This window comes from Pholis gunnellus, assembly GCF_910591455.1.
Source record: "Pholis gunnellus genome assembly, chromosome: 2".
NCBI classification, from domain to species: Eukaryota; Metazoa; Chordata; class Actinopteri; order Perciformes; family Pholidae; genus Pholis; species Pholis gunnellus.
The window spans coordinates 13159635-13179461 of record NC_136536.1 but is presented as its reverse complement, the minus strand read 5'-3'; the positions used below and the strand labels follow the sequence as shown (position 1 = coordinate 13179461).

At 42.0% G+C, this 19827-nt stretch overlaps 1 protein-coding gene across 2 annotated transcripts in view; it reads right to left on the bottom strand.

Annotated features, from left to right (window-relative positions):
* Positions 1-19020, bottom strand: part of LOC306708445 (low-density lipoprotein receptor-related protein 1-like) — an 81554-nt gene extending 62534 nt beyond the window's left edge. For both annotated transcript variants that reach the window (XM_079176283.1, XM_079176284.1), the window contains exons 1-2: positions 18463-19020; positions 6037-6177 (exon numbers count right to left, since the gene is read on the bottom strand). In XM_079176283.1, coding sequence (XP_079032409.1) covers positions 6037-6177; positions 18463-18529 — 208 coding nt within the window. In that variant the 5' untranslated portion in view covers positions 18530-19020. The remainder of the gene's footprint in view (positions 1-6036; positions 6178-18462) is intronic.
* Positions 19021-19827: the final 807 nt, after the last annotated feature.

Genomic DNA, 19827 nt, shown 5'->3' with positions numbered 1-19827 from the left:
AAATCTATCTTTTGTGTACGTACTGAGCATATGGATGAATATCAGAGATAAGTGAATTATAATATATAACACATTTGGATAAAAAAAACATGGAAATCAACTGACATTAATTTGATCTCACTAGATCCACTATTTGGTTTTTTTTACTAACAACAAACGTTTTAGAGAAACCATTCAAGACTACACTGAGAAGACAGCGCTTGGGTAAAGTATCACTTAAACTGGTATACTTCCAGTAAGACAACACAAATCTATTAAACATGTGCACCTGCTTGTTCAAGCTTGTTACACTGGTCTGTTAAATGTGTTGCCACAGAGCAAACTGTCCCTGTGTAACAAGCACCGCAGCACATTTCCCTAAAGTACCATACAAAGAGACGGCTGGCAAAAAACAAACCAACAAACCATCTGCAGCCAGGGGGGGAAACTGTGAGGCAATTAAACCAGAGGAAAGACTTGAGATGAGATATGAGGAACAGGGAACAGAGATGACTTGAGTCTAGCTTCTTTGCCTGCTTTGACAGGCAGAGAGGAAGACGGTGGGAGACAGGAAAGAAAGAAAGAGGCAGAGAAGCAGACAGGGCGTGGAGGAGACAGCAGAGAAAGCGAAGTGGTGCCTGTGTGGCGTGAGAAAGCCCCGTGTTCTCTGTCTGTTGATAGGCTGGTGAAGCTGAGGAGGGCTCAGGGCCACAGACCAGAGGGATTTACAGGGCTTTGCTCCTTCCTCTGTGGAAGCAGTGTGTCAACCACTACAGACCCTCCTGCCCCATGCATGGTGCCCCCTGCAAGTGCAGCTACATGACTGATTTTAGGCTATGAAAAGACTCCCCCCCCCCCCCCCCCCACACCTCAAATTTACAGTAAAGGCCTGCTTTTACAGAAAATGGATCAAAGCTTTACAAAGTCATTTGCATTTTCCTCCTCAGCCTAAATGCTAATCTGCCCCTTTTCTCCAATACAAAGGCTTTTCCTGTAGGATCATCCCTTCTCCCCATCGCTCCATGTCCTCAGCAGTTGGCTGTTCCTGGTCGTCTTGGAGAGGCTGCTGAGGCATGACAGTCAGATGGTCCGGACAAAGGACCAGGCTGGCGGGCGTTCAGAGGGGGCTCGTGGGCAAGCGATGGACAGATAACTTTATTGTGTGGCCACTTCAGGCAGCTGCGCGGATATGATAACTCAATCGTCCCATCAGACAACCCTACCAGGCCATGGCATCCACTGGCATGGGCCAGAGTGTGTGTGTGTGTGTGTGTGTGTGCCAAGGGCCATGATATGGTTGAGTGTTACTTTCAACAGTCGTACCGCTATTTTGATATCAGACAAACTCTTTGAAAGAATTTACAGTGTGTTAGCGCAAAGTGTCCTGTTGTAAAGCAAAGACATGAAATCACATGCTTACAGGAAGCTTAACATGACAGTGTGTGTCTGAATATGAGGGTCCACATTCGTCCATTGTTACATTAAAGCCTCTTCAGCCTCAGTTTCATTATGAAACTGCATTCCATTGTATATCCCCTCAAAATTACTTTCAAGCATCAACAAGGTCTATATGTGTGTACTACTCCTACTCCCCTATTGAGACGACTTAAATGACAGCCTGACAGTACAAATACAGGGAGTGGCTTGAGATTTGCAGGTGTTAACTACTAACAGCTAATTTTCTCACCCTCGAATGAAAGTGGATAGTACTGTGTGGGAAAAGAGGGGTTTGTGTATTTACATGATTGAGATGCATTCCACCCCCTGCTTGGAAGCCCTCCTGTGGACATTTTCATGCTAAATCTGGGGCTAAAAAGTCTAACAGAGAATTAGGCGCAAGACAATTGTTGCATAAGGGTTTTTTGACAATGAAAGGGATTCCTTCATGGCAAGCACTTCTCATGATAGAGAAAGTGCTTACATGCTAGGGCTTACTCAAAACATCTGTTCCCATTCACTTGCTCATCCACAGTGAATGCGGTTCACGCAAGAATCCTAATTGCATACAGACTCGGGTTACAGACGGGGAGTCCGTGTTTCGTACAGCGACTATTCCAACAGGGCTGCGAAATGAAATTACAGTTGTCACAAAGCACTTTTAATTCTAGCATCATGAAAAAAAAAAAAATTTCACTATAAGTGTAAGAAAATTAAAGGGATAGTGTGGTTGTATCATGTACTTATCCATAGCCATTGTATTACCTGCAGTAGATGGCAGTCGACACGCCCCAAGTGTGGAGAAACAGAGAGGAGTACCAGAGCGGGAGCAAAGCAGTGTACAGCTGTAGACGGGGTCCTGCATTATCTATACTCTCTTCAAAGCCACAAGATTACATTGACAAAAACGTCAGTCTTACTTCGCAAAACATGGAAGTTGCTGGTCTACCGCTGCCTTGATCTGTTAGTGTATTTGTATTCTTGTGGGACTTTGGTGAATCTGGATTAACCCTTTAAATCACCAAAGTCACACACCTGGCCGGGTGCTCCTGTCTGATTCTACAATCTCACGTCGACTGCAATCTACTGTCGCCAATACATTGACTCTGGATAATTACTTCATACAACCTCACTTAAAAGAAAATACAAACTTTTTTTAAATTCTATATTTGTTCAAATGATAATGCCGAAAAGCTTTAATTTTGATACTTTGAGATGGAAGATTTCACCGGTCAGTAAAAAATGACCCTTATGGAAAACAGTGCACACAAACCCAACATAGAAAATGCAACCAAGAAACCTCAATCCACATATCTTTGTCTTACTGATTGTGGACTTCTGTAGACTGTCTGCTCGACCTCTGTGAGGGAAGCCATGCACTGACATCATGAAGAGCCCTCACCACTTCTTCTCTGCTAGACAGATGCAAGATAACCCTTTAACAACATACCATAACTACCTATCAGAGCATGAAAAAGCAGCACTCCTGCACAGAGCACCGTCGCTGAGACACACAGAGTATATACTCCTGCCCTAAGGGCACGTGTCAACCACTTCCCGAGCCCTAAGCCTGTATAATTGAGGTGAAATGGCTTGTCCGAAACCAACTGAAGCCATGCAGTGAGAGGAGTCAGTGCAGTCCCTGGGAGAGGATGACAGGGTCACACCTGCAGACAGGGGACTGTACACACAGATTGCTGATGGCTATCTGAGTGGGAACTATAAGGGCTATAAGAGGGAGGTGCACACTGGGGGTCTGAGGGCTATGACGGCCCAACAGCTGGCAACCTGCCCAGACCTCCACCGACCCATTTATGAGTCATGCAGATACATGTGCAAAAACATGCATCCATACATGCATTATCCCATCACTCCGACTCAGTACCCCTCTAATAAACTAGCCCACAACATAAAGGATGCGAACATCCAACATTGGCGTCAACTGCCACCTCAACCACAGCATGTCAACGCCTCATGTGATGCAACATTACAACCCCACTACTGTGGCAGAAGTCTGTCTTTAGCTCCTCGACATAATTACAGCTCAGATAAATGGTTTGGGAACGACAGGCAATTAGACCTCCAGACAGTATGATACTCAGGAGTGCACTTTCTTCCAGCATGGGTACCAGGGGTGCAGATCAAAGATCCACAGCGGACAAAAGCACACGTTTACAACTCCCACCTGTCTGACAGCAAGTGAATTCATGATCATCGTAAACAAGACAGGTGGCATTTACCAGAAACAACACTGGTGCTTCAGCCAAATTAGCTACAGTCATTGTGTGGACTTGAATGGAATAATACAGGCAGACTCATATTTTCATAAATTCCCTTTTCAAATGATGTAGTATTTAAGAAACAAAGATCCACAATGGCCGCATGCACCGTGTGCTTTGTCTCTGATTAACACAACGTCTTATCTTGATCTCGCACCAAGATCAGAGTACAGCAAAGCTGCCACAGAAGGGAGAGGGGAAGAAAAGAAAGAGAAAGAAAGTAGGAGGAAAAAGTTCTTGCCTTGTGAAATCTCTGTGACTACTCTCTGTAAACCAAGCCTGTAGTTAGTAATTAACTTGAACTGGAGATAATGTCGTAATTATAGTACCACGCACCACTCTAATTCCCATCAACATTAATGCACAGAAGTAGACTGTGGTCAGATTGCACTCAGAATGTTCTTGGAATTCTCTTACCTTCATAAACTAAGCTTGAAAGAGAAAGTTTGACTGCTTTTGTAAACTTTGCGGCTGAGGAAAGAGAGCCAGACGATGAACAGATGACACCTTGAACTTTCAAAATGAAAAAGATAAAACACAAAACTTCCGCAGCTGTTCCAGATTGCAGTCCCCCTCTCAGAGGGCTCAATGTTTGGCTTGCCTTTATATCTACTACTTCCTTAACAGCTCAGTTGAGAGCAGCCTTGTTTACAGCAAGCCGGCCTTTTATGATGCTTCCCGGGAAAGGAGGAAACCAGGCTGATGACCTGCAAACCGTTTCACCCAGTGAATGGAAAAGCCAAAATAACAAGTAAAAGACATTAGCATTCCGCTGAATCAGAGCAGGATTTTAAATAACCTCCTCCTCCAGTCATACTCCTACTAACTCTCCCATCTCCATCTATGCTGGCTCAGGCCCATTCACTCTGTAGCTTTATCTGCAGCACTCTTTTCCAAACACGACTCACATTTAATGGCTGGATCAACTCAACGACTGGATATAATCACAGTCTGGCTGCTTTTCATTGTGATACTTAAAAGGCGCCTTGACTTTTGACTGTGCTTGTTAGGCTGCCAACACATAGCACTGTACAAAGAAAAAGTGCATTAATTGCAGTAACAGATATTTGTTATGACTGCCTACGAAACGCACACAAATAGAGAAGCGCCTTAACGAAAGGTAAAGTGACAGGCAGAGTAGAGCCCATGGGAAGCGGGTAATTGAGCAGAACATATCTTGATGTTCTAGTGAAACACCGCTCTCCATCTTTTCATGCAGAAGATAAATCCCACCATTGCCTGTGTCACCAAATTACATAAGTGCTGTGGAAAATTCACTCAGTTCTTAGTAGAAAAGGGGCAGAAACTGGATGGCCATAGCTTCGTCGAGTGAATTATGAGGGTCACACTTACATACAATTGCTCATGTTCTGTGATTGCCGTTATTGACCAAACGACAATTGATCATTTTCTTCCCCTCTGAAAAATTCTTCAGCAATTTATTTTTGCTAAATTTACTGTACACTATAAATAAAGCTGTTAGCAGTGAATTCTGTGTTAATCAACGAATACAGGAGAGCGACGGATAGTAGTTGACAGATTTCTTTCCTGTTCAGCTTCACCTTTGTATTGCTCTGAATCTGGAAACGATACATCTTGTAACCCCCTCAGCTTTTTCAAACGTTGTTTGAATCCCTAATGCTATGTGTTAAGACTTACTTGCGGTTTTCTCCCACAATTGACACGTCCCTTAATGCTGGGTGTTAGTTGCTTGTCTCCGCGTGCCAGACAATAGTGAGAATGCTTGTGGCATGACAGATGTACGGTGTGGCACATGTAGACAGTAAAATCTCCATTAGTGCCGGCATATAAACAGAGGGGAGGCTTTTACCAGAGAGTTTATGGATGGAATGAGAGGATGGAGAAGCTGACAGATGTGAGTGGCTGGGGCACGACTCTTTGTGAATGCACAGATCCCGCAAGAGTCCAGACAAGAGCAGACACAACCCTAAACATTCAGACTAAACACGGCCGCATAATTAGAGCTATAATTCAGCAGAGCAGCCGGAGCACACAGTGTGAGCCTGTGTCCTTCGTAGAAAGGACATAACCCACCCTCTTATTCAGCCCCAAATTAAACTGTCTGAACATTGTGCTGTTGTCTCTTCAAAGTCATTTAGAAGTAATGACTTTGATGTTCTAGAACAAACTTCGACATGAGGTATAGAAAATGTTTTAAAACATTCATTTGCAAACTAGCAATCTCGAGAAAACAAAGCTGAGTAAAAACAGCGATCGTGCTCGTTGCTCTGAACCAGCAGCTTGGAGAGAACAGGAGAGCCGAGGACACGAGCCCGCTGCGAGAGAGTTTCAGAAGCTGCTTCCATGGAGGCATACTTACAGATATCTGGTGATTCGTCAGAGCCATCTGGACAGTCCTTCTCCCCATCGCAGCGCCAGCCTTTAGAGATACAGGTCACCTGGTCCTTACATACAAACTGCTTAGTGCTGCAGGTCTTGGGCTGGTCATCAGCTTTGGGGGCTGGGGGAAAAACAAGGAGAAAGTTGATGGGTCATCACAAAAAGCAACTTTTCAAATCACATATACTTTTACTAAATGCAATTCTACAGCACCCAGAAATTCCTATTAATGGGTTTGTAATGTTTTAAGCAAGAATCTACAAAGGAAATTTCCAGCTTTTAGCAGCATAGATCTTAACTGAGCAGGGCAAAACAACATGCAAGGGTCAACTCAAGTTTACAATGATGTTTTTGTATCAAAAGACCCACAGGCACACTCTATTCAGGAAAAAAAAACTAAAAACATACAAATTTACAACCAACAGTGGTGCCTTTTAGTTCTGGGGTTTGTTTGCTGTTTCCTCTCTTCTTACGGACATCTCATTTCTTTCCTTTCCTTTTTTTTTTTTATTACTCTTAAGGTGTTTTTCAACTTTTACCACAGAGGCTCTTTCATGTGTCACAGCAAAGACATAACTGGGCATTCAATCACCGCCTGACCCATGGGAAAGTGCAGAGCGCGGTAGTTCTGGGCAGTAAGTCAGCTCAGATTGTTGAGGTGCACCACAAGCTAGCAGCACCACAGCAACGCTCATGACCGATCAGCACACGCTTTAACTCAGCCACACTCAGAAAAACCCTCCACAAATGGAGCTCTACCTACATGGTGTTGCATCAGTCTGTCAACACTGAATTAGTCACCTATTTAAAAAATTATCTTAAAAGGGGCCAGTCCGATAGAGATTTGGTTTCATTTTGTCAGGTTTATACTTATCCATTTATGAGATTTCTGTGTGTCCCCCCCCCCCCCAATACAATTGCTGATATTCTACGGTAACATTTACTGTCAGTATAAGTTAAATAATAATAATAATGAAAATACACTACCGTTCAAAAGTTTGGGGTCACTTAGAAATGTCCTTATTTCTCAAAGAAAAGCACTGTTTCTTTCAATGAAGATAACATTAAATTAATCAGAAATACACTCTATACATTGTTAATGTGGTTAATGACTATTCTAGGTGGAAACGTCTGGTTTTAATGAAATATCTACGTAGGTGTATCTGGAGCATCACATTTGTGGGTTCGATTATACTCAACATGGCCAGAAAAAGAGAACTTTCATGTGAAACTCGCCAGTCTATTGTTGTTCTTAGAAATGAAGCTATTCCATGCGAGAAATTGCGAAGAAACTGAAAATTGACCCGGAATTGTCTGGGTGACCCCAAACTTTTGAACGGTAGTGTAGGTTGCCAAGTATATAAAAGTAAAATTCTTCCTGTTATGAGAGTGGACAAAAATGTCACACACACAATGAAAAGAGACCGCAAAGGCCACTTCAGGCAGGAGGTTGCTGTAACTGTACTGTTGCGCAGTAAGGCTCTGGGAAGGACGGCAACGAATGTCTCATTGTGATTCTCTGCAGGGACGGAGCCCTCTCTTGCCCTGGATGACTTGTCTCCCTACATACTTGGCAGGCAGAGAGGTGTTTGGGGTGGGCGGTGGGGGAGCACCGCAAGGGGGCTGGGATGTGACTGAAATCACAAGAGAGCATGAGGCTAGTGTATCATTGCAATCACGTTCCTTTTGACTCTCAGACTAAAGGGTTTAGACCCTGGTCTTCTTTCATGCGACAGTGCAGTGCATGTGTAAGCACTAAACGCCAAGACTTTTGAGTGTCATGTTTTAGTAAATACAATTAGAAGCTGAAGGGTTGCAGGGATCAGATCACAGCTTTCCTTATGTGAACAACACCTTGATATTTGAGGAGATTAAGAGACGGAGAGAGCGCTGGGTTTTAAAATGCAGAGCGTTCGCTCCGTTCTTCTCTTCACACAATGGCAGGGGCAAGGCTCACCAAACTGAATTCAAGTGATGCAAGAGAACGAGATTTAAATTCAGCCATGAGACACCACAATACAGAGTCTGTGTCAAATGTCATAAGAATGTGACAGGATATAAAACTCACTACGAGAGTGAGACAGAGTGCTAGAATGGATAAAGACCAGTGACTGAATCAGTTTAGACCACATGCGCACACCCAACTCTTCAGTGAAGGAATGAGAGAGAGGCTATAGCCATGGCATGGGGCCAACTAATTACACTGGATTTGCCTGTGCTTATATGTTGCTATTTAATCTGCCCAAACAACCAAACAACCAGGCACACTGATTTGGCCCTGAGCAGAAGTGGGTAAAAGCACTGAAACCTCTGGCAGGCTGCTATATGACGGCATTACGTCGATCTCTCTGGTCCCCCGTGTGAAGCAGCTGGGCTGAGCCAGTTGTTCCCTCTGAGTGGACATAAAAATGGAAATAAAACATTGTGGGTTCTAATTTTATCATCGCTTTAGACACCAGCGTGAAATGGCCGCAGAGGGGAGAACCTCTAAGCCTAATTGGAGGTTGTGGTAGAGGAGGGGTAAGAGACCGGGGGAAAGACTGGCAGCCTTCCCCCTCAGCAGTCCTATTTCAAAGCCCACTGAAATATCTCAAACAGAGATGGGAATTGTTAATTCAGCCTGCAAAGTCGCCTTTTTCTCCAAAGTTCCTGCCAAAATGCTGACAATTTTTAGAGGGTCCAAATCAGGCTAGAATGTTAAACCATTTGAGTCCACTTTTACCTACAAAAAGGAATGAAGAAGGCCTTTATTTAGTCTCCTGGGATTGGCCCAACAGCAAACACCAATCCCATTGAATCAAGGTACATACTCGACTTACAAAAACTCCTACAAGCCCAGTGTGTTCGCCTCCAACAGTGTCCCCTCCTGATAATGCCATTCCAACTAAAGCATTTCTTGCCACAGCTGAAAGCAACTCGATCACACTGCTGTGACTAAATGGTAAGAAATCCCACGATGTTCAACTCTTCCATCCACAAAAAAGAAGAAATGAAAACTCACAATCTGTTGCTTATGATAAACTTCTAAAAGTTCTGGTCTACACTTGAAACACGGCTCCTTCCATACTAAGAACCTGGAAAAACAACCATCCTCTGGGTATCTATTAGAGCAAATACACATTTAATTAGAAAAGAAAATGAGAAAACTAACTTTCACAGATTTAGCTGAAACCCTCAAGAGTTTTGAATTTCACACCATTACACAGTAAAGACAACTTTGGAAGCGCTACAGGAAACAGAGTTTCTATTTCTGAAGAGAAATTACACGATGTACGAAAATCTTTCTTTGGCTGGTTAAAAAAACAGCTGTCTTCCAAAAAAAAACTGAATGCACATCTTCGTCACTGATGTAGTTACAATATGTTACATGGACAGTGGTGTCATTTAAAATATATTTACAGGAGATAAAGTCCTTGAGGTGACTGTAAGTCCAAGAATGCCTGAAGTACTAAAAGTAAAGCAGTAAAAATGTCTTGTGAATTTGTCCATTAGACGCGGTTGTTTCTATTTAACTAAACATCCTATTCATGTTTTTTCAATGGCTTGAATTCTCTTATTTGGAAAAGGAGAAATTCAAGAACACTAAATCGGGATGTGTGGGGTGAAAATTAAAAATCAAACTATATTTCTTTTTTCCTCATTATACCATAAAAATCAAGAAATCGTAATGAACTGACTGCAGACCAAAAAACATCTATCAGAGGTTTTCCCTTGGTTATCAAGTGCTGAAGCCAATGCACTTGTTAGGTGCTCTGAGGGGGGAATAGAGGTTCTACGCATGAATGTGTAAGATAAGCTAAACTGACGTACAAGCTGTATTCACTAAAAGATACATTGGACAAATGTTTTAATCCTGAGTTGACATCCACACTACACCATATATCACTGAGTGGCTTCCTACTATGTAGATGCCCAGGCTCCAGTTGTCTGACTTGGTTTGATTTTGAGCATACTGCCAGTTGTGTGGAGCACACACTGTATTTCCTTATGCAGGGCCACTGGAGCTCTGCGCTGTCTAAACAGTGAACACTGAATTGCCCCTCAGCACTGTGCATGGCAAAAAGCATTAATAACAAGCGAATGAGCAAATGCATAAATGTACACAGAGCCCAACTCTTATAGAAACAGCCCTCCTGTGTGCCTCCTAAAAAGAATGAAATACTTTCAAGGCTATCTTTTCATTTGCAATAGTACATTTAAGGTGTTATTTTGCTATTATGTAATACGATAACTTTTTTCTTAAACAATGGCAAAAGGCCCAAAGCAACTCTGTGAGATGGAACAGGATGGGATGGTGAGTAAATGGTGTTGTGGCACTAATTCAGCAGCCAAGTGATGGAGGCCTCCAGACACCGTCACCAGCTGGGACACGACGCTGACCCACTTCCTCCCCCCCCGCTCCGATCTGTCTCTCTCAATATGGCCATCCCTGCTCTACAAATCAACTCCAGATCCATGGAGCACATTCCAGCACCTTCTAATTGATTTCATGTGTGTACATTTGCCTTCCAAAAGAAGTTGTGTTACAGATGAGCAGCTAGATTCAAAGAAACCAAACGGCTTTACTTTTGAATTCAAGGGAAACTTACTTGTTACTGGTTTATTCTTTGCTGCATGACCAACTTAAGATTCTACACTACACCACACATCCACGCCACGTTTCCATTTTAAAACGCATATCTTTGGCTACATTCATGTCTAGCGTCCACACTACTCTGGAGTTTTAGAACCCAAAAAACAGAGGGGTTTGAAAACGCTACGACGCCGGGTTGGTTTGAAAAAAAGAATCTGCATTTTATCATGCTACTACTGCCCACATGCGGAGAAAGTAAGCCGTTATTGGAGCTATTTGCGAGCGGCGCAACCAGCGGCATTATCGGCTTACGAAGCGGACATTTGAAGTCAAGGTTTGTGTGTGAGGAGGGCCATGGATATAAAACAGAGGTATTTTCTTTTTTATCAATGCTCTTTTTGTTCTGCACAACTATTGTGAAGTTCCCCAAAAAGATTGTAAACGAACAAAAGCATAAATGCTCCCCAGTGCGACAGGGACTTCCAGCCACCGAGCAGAGTGTGACAATGGACAACAACGAAACCGAGGGGAAACGTGTAAGAGATGTGTGTTGTACAAATTTCTTGACCCATAATCTAATAAAACTTTGATTTTAAAGTGTTCGTTTGGAAGTAAATTTGATGAGTGAGTGAGTGAGTGAGTGAGAGAGAGAGAGAGCAGTTTGGAAATTAAAAATATGTCCATTTGAGTATTATAGAGGAATATCTTAAGTATCAAGCACAACCTTTTATTACTAAAGTGTACAGTAAATATGTTGTATTTTCTGTAAATCTACTTCCTGTTTACAACGGCACGTACATGCCCAGTGTACGTGAATAGTCATGTGATATTTGTTTTTTTAGGTGTGTTAGTACGGAAAAAAATCATTTTGAAAACGGTGACGGAACGCCTTTGTAGACGTAGATCGTTTTTGTTTTAAAACCCCGTTTTAAAAAGGGAAACGTATTAGTGTTGATGTGCGTATACAAAGTGTAACAGAGGCCTGACTTCATGCTACACATTTCGTAAAAAGTACTATATGTCTGTAATATTTATTGTTTGCCACACACCACAGGGATAAAGACCATTATCCAAATGCACACAGACTCAGCAAAAAATAAATACAAAATTGATATACAATACTTACTTTTGTTTCTAAGCATGCCTCCAACACATCCTAGTATTCAACCAACCCAATCCCCTTGTGGATAATTTCTAGGCTGAGCAATAGAGCATGGATTCTATTAAATCCTGTTAAAAGACAGCAGTACCAATGGCAATGTTGAATGAATTAGCAAATAAATGGGACTCTGTCTGGGTACAATGGCAACTACAGGAGAAAGTGGAAATAAATCCAGAACTGTTTCTCATCACCCATCACTTCTCCCCTTCATGGTCCTCCATTGTGGAACTCAGGTCTTCCAGAATGTTTCAGGGAGTGAAAAAAAGAAAACAGACTACAGTATGTAATTAGACCCCTGAGGTCAAGTTTGAAGTGATTTCTCTGCTTTCAGTTTAGCTAGGATTTCAAAGCAAGAATCCATGCCTTATAAATAACAATTAAAACAAAACAAGGACCAAAGGGAAGAGAATGAGGGCAGAGGGAATTCGTTATTTTGAATGTTGTGCTGTATTAATTATTCACATGGAAAACAGACTATTTTTTAGTCTTTTAGATGAAAAAATGTGGGAAAAGATGTTATAAGGGGGTAGAAAGTGTGATAAAAAAACGATCTAATGTAAAGCCCTGCTTGGGCCACTACTGGGGCCACTCAATGAACTTCTTTAATGCCCACACTGTGCAGTGCCCATCCAGTGGAAACAACCACTTAGCTTTGTATCAAACCAAGCCACAGCCAAGCACTGGAGCACTTTAACCAGCTACCAGTGCACAGTCAATGTCCACAGGCTATTCAAGTTCTGATCCACAACTGCTATTTTCAAAGAGGTTGAACATGCATAAACAGCAGAAGACTGAGTTGGAGTTAGTACCTACTCTTGTGCCTGAAAGCCTTGTTTTTGTGTCACTGCACAACAAACGGGTACAGCTTTGACCTCGGAGGTAACCCGATGAGGCTCTGCAGGACGTCACAGGCCAGAGCAGTAAAAAGCAACACAGTAAAAGACGTACCCCGAGTGAGTGTGATTGATGGACATAAAGATAATTGTAAATAGGTCTTGTTGTGCCTTCTACAGAGCTCTTCCACACCCGCCCTGGAGTATCTGCATAGCACAGCTCTGTGCACCCATAGAGGAAAAGTCAAACCAGAGTCAGCTGTTATGAAAACAGAATATGTGAGCCACAAAATGAAGGCTGGGCCACATAAATTGAGGCATTCACTGCAACTGGGATGACTGTAAAAGCTGCTTTGCCTCTGTCCTCTCAAGCTAACAGGAAAAAACTACCAAAGCTACAGAAATAAGGAGCGAATACAGCATGTTATTAAACAAGGATTTGCCTCAGCTGAAGGATGAAATGTTCCTGTGATTTAATGAGAGTCGATCTCTATGAATCCCTCATTAGATTCAATCTAAAGGAGGCAGGAGGGAGGAATGTTCCTTGGCTTGATAATTGCTAGGACTGACTCAAACAATACACAAATGAGTTGTCATCCACTTCAGATCTCAACACATGACCTCTTTGTTCAGCGCTGAGATCCTAAAACTTGTTTGTGCGATACATAAAAAAAGATTTCAACTTCACATGAATGTTCCTTAGACCTTCGGAAAATCCAGCATGCACTACGAGGGATTTAACTCTCACAAAGTATAATTGTAATACAAATAACTGTCACAATGTCACATATGGACTGGAAACTTAACTTTCAGGAGTTACTTCACTTTTACATAGAAGCTGTAAAGTCAGAGACTACACACACCCTTCAATCTTGATAGTATTGTTAAGAACCACAGAGTACATCCAACTAGTTCACGGTCACACGCAGTAGAGTGTTGCACCAACACGGCTTCCTCCTGGTCTTAAGCCAAGTCGGTCGTAACTTGGCATTCGAGTCTAACCTAATATCAACACTGCTAGCCAACAGGCGTAGTCAGATGGGTAAACGAATGAACGTGCAGCGCTAACACCGGGCTTTGTTAAGAGGCTTAAGCTTGGTTAGAGCAACCGACGTAAGTTCCAGTCTAAATACTGAGCAGTTTGGACGAGGCTACAGTTCAAGATCATGGCAGAAGATGCACACGCACATCCCTGGCCAATAATCCAGACCTCGTTTGCTTTAGCAAGGAACAGCAGTCATATTAAGCGCTGCCTACTTTGTCAGCCCAAAACAATGGACACCTGAACAACTCAACCCTGATGTCGTCAATTGACCACTTGAGAAGATGTTAATGCATTAAATAACCACACAGGTCCGTCTGTTTTGGGGCTGAAAATGGTTGGTGATTATCTATTAGAATATATAGATTCTTGATTTTAGTACTATATGCTTTAGCTGTTTTTTATTGTGCTATATCTGAGATCTCAATAGGTTTACACTGTATTTGTATATAAATGAAATTTGAACTATTCCATCAAACATAATAAAAAAAATATATATTTGTGTCCATATTTTTGCAACACAGAAAGCATTAATGTACAAAAACAAGCCAATGACCGAGAGCCTTTTCTGTGAAATCCATACAATTGTAATCTTATCTCCAGAGGTCATAGTATCCCCTCTGACCAGGTGTGGTACCAACTAAGGGTCCCTGTGAATAAATGAGTTGAAAAATGACTCATGAGTCTGAAATAAAAGTTGAATTAAATAAATTCTCCAGTTGCGCTCAAAGTCAGCAATATCGGCAACATCTGAGGTGTACATGAGGATGACCCGGTAAATCCAACAGGACCAACACACAAAGAGCAGCAGCTAAAATTGTACAAAAACTGACAATCGGAAGGGTCAGCATGAGGCATCAGGTGAGGGGTTCACCATTAATGATGTTGAAGGAAAACGGGAGTCACAAAGCCAGTATTCTCATAGCTGTAACAGGTATCATGCAAACGTTGCAACCCTCTGCAACATTTGAACAACTGTGTGTACCCTCTGTACGAAGTGCTATGTGTTCCTATCTAAAGACATGCCTTAATGTGCCATGTTAAAAAAAAAACAACACTCATTTCTAAGAGGTATCATCATATTAATGACAGAAAAGGAAAACAGCAATGCATAGCCAGCCTGGTTATATCACCAACAATAACCCCATGAATCTTACAGTGCTGCATTGACACACACACACCCACCCACACTCCCTATTTTGTTCAGGAAGCCGATCCGTTCCTTTTTTGGGTCTTAGGAGCTAAACAGCGATGTAGCGTGCAGAAAACACCATATACAGTACACCCCTGCTATTCACAACCAACAAACACTCTTTCATCTGCGGTCTCACGCCTTCAATATGTGGTAACAACACTGAGGACATTTATGTTAATCTGGTGTTACCTTCTGGTCACAGTTGATTGCAATGCAGCGCAGGAAGTAGAGGGATAAAAAGGGTGTCTTTCCTGCTGCAACAGTCTAGAATCCAAGCGTCTGCTATTATCATTTCACAAATATTTTCACAAGGTCAAGACCAAAATGCAAAACACCTGCACACACGCTTTACATTAAATCTCACTGAGAAGCCAAAGAATGTGCTCAAAACTCGAAACTTCGGCTGAATTTCCATCCACATATGTTATGCCTTTTTTATCCTATGCGACTCTGTGAGAAGACTCTGAATGGCAGAAGATCATTATGGGGATCATCTGTTACCTGATAAGAGTGCATGAATAGACAGCCTCAGGTGTACATAGTTATAATAACCGGTCCCCAGTGACCTCCACTTGGAGAAGCTGAAGAGGGCAGTCCAAGCTCTATTAGTTGTTGAATTTGTATGAGGGATGGTGAATTCTTCCAGCAGATGTTTTCAGTGACAGTTCTGAGGAAAAGGTAAAGCCAAGTCCTATTAAAAGGTCAGGCAAACAGAGTGTAGGCTCCTCAGGAATTCAACCTCTTTAGCCTCTGACCCACATTTACACTTTTCACCAGCGGGATTGTTCTGCCTCTAAATGTTGTTGATATCCTTTATGTAAGTGCAGTAGTCATAACGTTATCCAACGGGGACGTCTTAATGGTATAATTCCAAACAATAAGTAAATGTGGACGACATGCAATGCAAAATGCAATTTAAAAATATGAACTCAATACTGAAATGCTATTTTCTCAGCTAAATCATAAAATGACATCTAAAATAATGATGCATTGTTAACTAGAACTGAAATAATTAGTTAATTGATTGTGAAGTCTAGTATTTCGAAAACAAAGTTATTTTCACAATTCAGAAAATAGTGAACGTCCCAGATCCTGTGTCATTTTAAAATTACTTTCCACTTTACCACAAAAATCAAAGACAAAAGCAGCAAATTGTCACAATTGCTAAGCTGCAACTTTGAGATCTTTTGGCATTTATGCTAAAGATGACTTAAAATGTATAAATTATCGAAATAGTCGGCAATTACGATTGACTCTGTAACTGATTAATCGATATTCAAGCAAAATGCCAACTATTTTGATGGTTCCAGCTTCTCAAATGTTAGAATTTAATGATTTACTTTGTCTTATTATTATGGGAAACTGAATATCTTTGGGTTTTAGACTGTTAGCTGGACAAAACAAGAAAGTTATTTTATGTCCCTTTGGGCTCTAGAACATTTTGGGGGGCATTTCTACAATTGTATTACATTTTGTAGAACAAACTATTAATTAGTGAACTGCTGAAAGGATCTGCAGATTAATCGATGACAAAAAATAGTTGTTAGTTGCGTCCCAAATTTTTAACAATCTTAAATTAAGAGCAAACATAAATTCCAATTCCATTCATGTTTGGTTACATTCCCTATTATAATCATGGCTCATCAGCACTGAACTGGATTTTGTCAGTAGGAAAGGGGTGACACCTTTAAGTGCCTCAATAATACTCTAGTCAATGCCAAAGATCAATAACAAACAAAAGAGGTCTGTCCAATGTTAAACTTTTCACTAGCGCCCTTCTGAACTTCCTCTCACTAATACTTTCCCATTCATAAAGTCAGGCTGTGGCCCAGCGGTGATCCAGACAAATCCAGTCCAAGTGGCTGGCCTTAGGGCTTCCAATGCATGACGTGACCCTTTCTACCATTTCGGACCAGAACTGCTACTAATAATGTAACACACATCTATTATTTACATCACGGACTCATTGTGATGTAACTATGTTGACTATGCATGCAACTACGTCAGCTACAGAGTATCAAATATTGACTCTAGAAGTTTATTCTGTTCACCCGCTCTCACCCCCAGCTCTTCCACTGGTCCCTCCCCCCACTTGCAGTCACATCTAAGTTGGATTAATGGTCTCCCTGTGTCCAGATGTTACATACTGATGGAGGAGGTGGGAGGAGCTTGCCCACTCCTGTAACCTCAGCTATGGCTTTCACTGTAAACAGCCTCCATCAATATCTAATGAAACTTACATAAGACCTCCCAACACAGAGAAGGAAAGGGGCTATTTTGTATTAATACATTAACATTAGCCAGCTGGCTTCAGTGGCAAAATTAAGGTTTTAATGTGTTACTTTTCTTTGGACATAGAAGTAAACATGGGCTAAAAGAGTGAAAGGAACTGTCAGATTGATATTACAAATATGTATTCAGGGACAAGGCTGTCAGGTCTGAGCTGGACAGAACAGAGGACATGCTTGACTTTTTCCACTGTTTTACATCCACAATATAATATGATTGACTAACAATAGAGTCCAGAATATGACCATATATAGGCTGAATAGCATGTGCTTTCTGGTTAAACCTAATTTAGAATACTATTTATGTAAGTGCAACGTTCAATATTGAATGTGGCAAAATATACATGCAGTAAAAAAAGAAATATTTTGTACATTGAGGTTTCCCTTGAAGTGTTCAAGAAAGAAAAGGCAAGCTGTTCGTTCAACAGGTCTGCAATGCATTGTCACAAGAGCAATGGTGCATTTGATATCTCATTATTACTATCAGGGAATCGGGAGTATAAAGGAACTCCTGGGACGTAACAGGATAAGTAGGCTACTCATTTCACTATCACACAGTACCTGGCTGTCACTAATAAGTTGTAGTTCCCAGCCAGCTACCGACGCTACACGTCGGGACACGCCGCGCCGTTGAGATTACACCTTTACGAGCAGACACAACTGTTGTTTTCATGTGCGAGGAGCAACAGAAAACAAACATGAAAGCTGACCTGACCGAAGACTCCCATAGGTTTGATATGGAAGTCAAGCCGGCTGCTTCTTCTTTTTTCTTTTTTTTTTAAATAACAACAGCACGTTTGGTTTGAATGGTAGCCATCAGCTGTAGTACATACATACAATATACATGAGGAATTAATGGATATACATGGGGGGGAATGGAGAGGGGATATAGCCATTTTGTCGCAGTCAATCACAAATGGTGTCGTTTTGTGGAAACGGGTCGTTCGTGCAAGTGTTGCCTTCTACCTGCTGGATATTCCAACAGTGAATAACCTTACTGTCTGCCATCCTTGCAGGCAGGCCCATACTGTCTGCTCAGACAGGAGCCCTGCTAAAAAAAAAATAAAATAAAATAATCGCAGACTGATTTTACGCCAAAATAATCAACGCGCTGCTTATTTGTGCGGTTCTTTCTCTGATTAAAGATGTTCCTAAATATCGACTTCTTCCTCTGAGGAGACTGCTGTGTGTGTTATTGTGAAGGCAAACGATCTGCGGTGTTGGCTCCAACTCTGGTGAACACAGGCCTGTGCACGGATGCTTTGCAGGGAAAAACAAAAAAAAAAGTGGTCATGCTTTCGCAGGCTTCTTACCTACGGTTGCACCGTTAGGAGATATGATCTCCAAGCAGAGTATAAATCCCAAGTAGAACAACCTCATCGCCGTCTCCTGAGCAATGCTCGGTGGCACTGCTGTTAGAAAGGAATAGAGGAAAAGTTGGCAGGATTTCTAAAACCTAACAACCCGATCGACCACCTCATCCGAACCCCTTCAATGGTCCGGGTGCGATTGTCCGTTCAGTTGCACCCTCAGCCCCTCAGCACGGTGGCCGCTTCAGACGGGCTTCAGCAATGAAAGGAGACTTGCTTAAAGCCCGGCGAGGCTGTAGGCGATGCAGCAGCACAGTCATGTATAATTCTAATTGATTATAGGCATTCAAACATGATGCACTGTGTAACCTCTGTCTCTCAGTGCTTGCTGGGGTCTCTTGTTTCACCACACCATGCCACCACAATCGTCCACAATCGTCCTCAACAACCGTAGCCGCCGGCTCCGTTCAGCTCATTCCGTGCCAAACTAAAAAGAAAAATTAAAAAGTAAAGGCGTTTTTTTTTTTCTTCTCCCCCTCGGAAATCCGATGCCTCACTGTGCTTGTGGTTGCATGAGTGGATGGTGAATCTCAAGCTCCAGCACTGTGAACGAGCCCGTGACGTAAGCTCGGCTCCTCAACAAAAAAAAAAGGGGATAACTAAGCGGCGAGCACCGTCTGCGCATGCCCTAACACACCTCCTTTTATCCTATTTCATGCGCTTTCTCGTCAACCCGTGGAGGTGGGAGAGAGAGGCGGCTCTCTCTGCAACTGCAGCTCTAGGATCAGCCATGTTGGCTCTAAATTTCAACAGGATCCTGATTTTTATTTCCCGTTACAAAATGAAATGCTGATGAGTAATGATAATACTGCAGAGTCAATTCAACACCTGCACTGACATGCTGCTTACTGAGTTGTTGAATATAATGTATGCTTTTAAGGGGGTTTTCCCCCTTCCATCCATTATTTCATATAAACTCTAGGCTACATAAGCAGATTAAGTCAGAAAAAATAAACAAATAGTTTCAAATAAGCAGACATGTTACAGCCTGTAATTGTATCTAGTCCAACTTATTTAGTTATTGCTCTCAATTGGAATCCAACATATCACTTTCAAATTGTGATACCTGTAAATACATTTTCTTCCCATTTTCTGACAGAGGCCGAACAAACATGTTAGCCATTAAACGTAAATGTTGCAATCTCATTGGCTTTGTCTTCTCTCATGCTCACATGTTAAGAGTTGCACCTAGTACATAAATCAAGATAGAAAAGCACAAAAAGCGTGGAGTGCATTCTTCACTAAATCCTGCCCCCTAGTGGTAAATGGAAATAGGAAATGGGTATGATTGCTATGCAATGGATATGG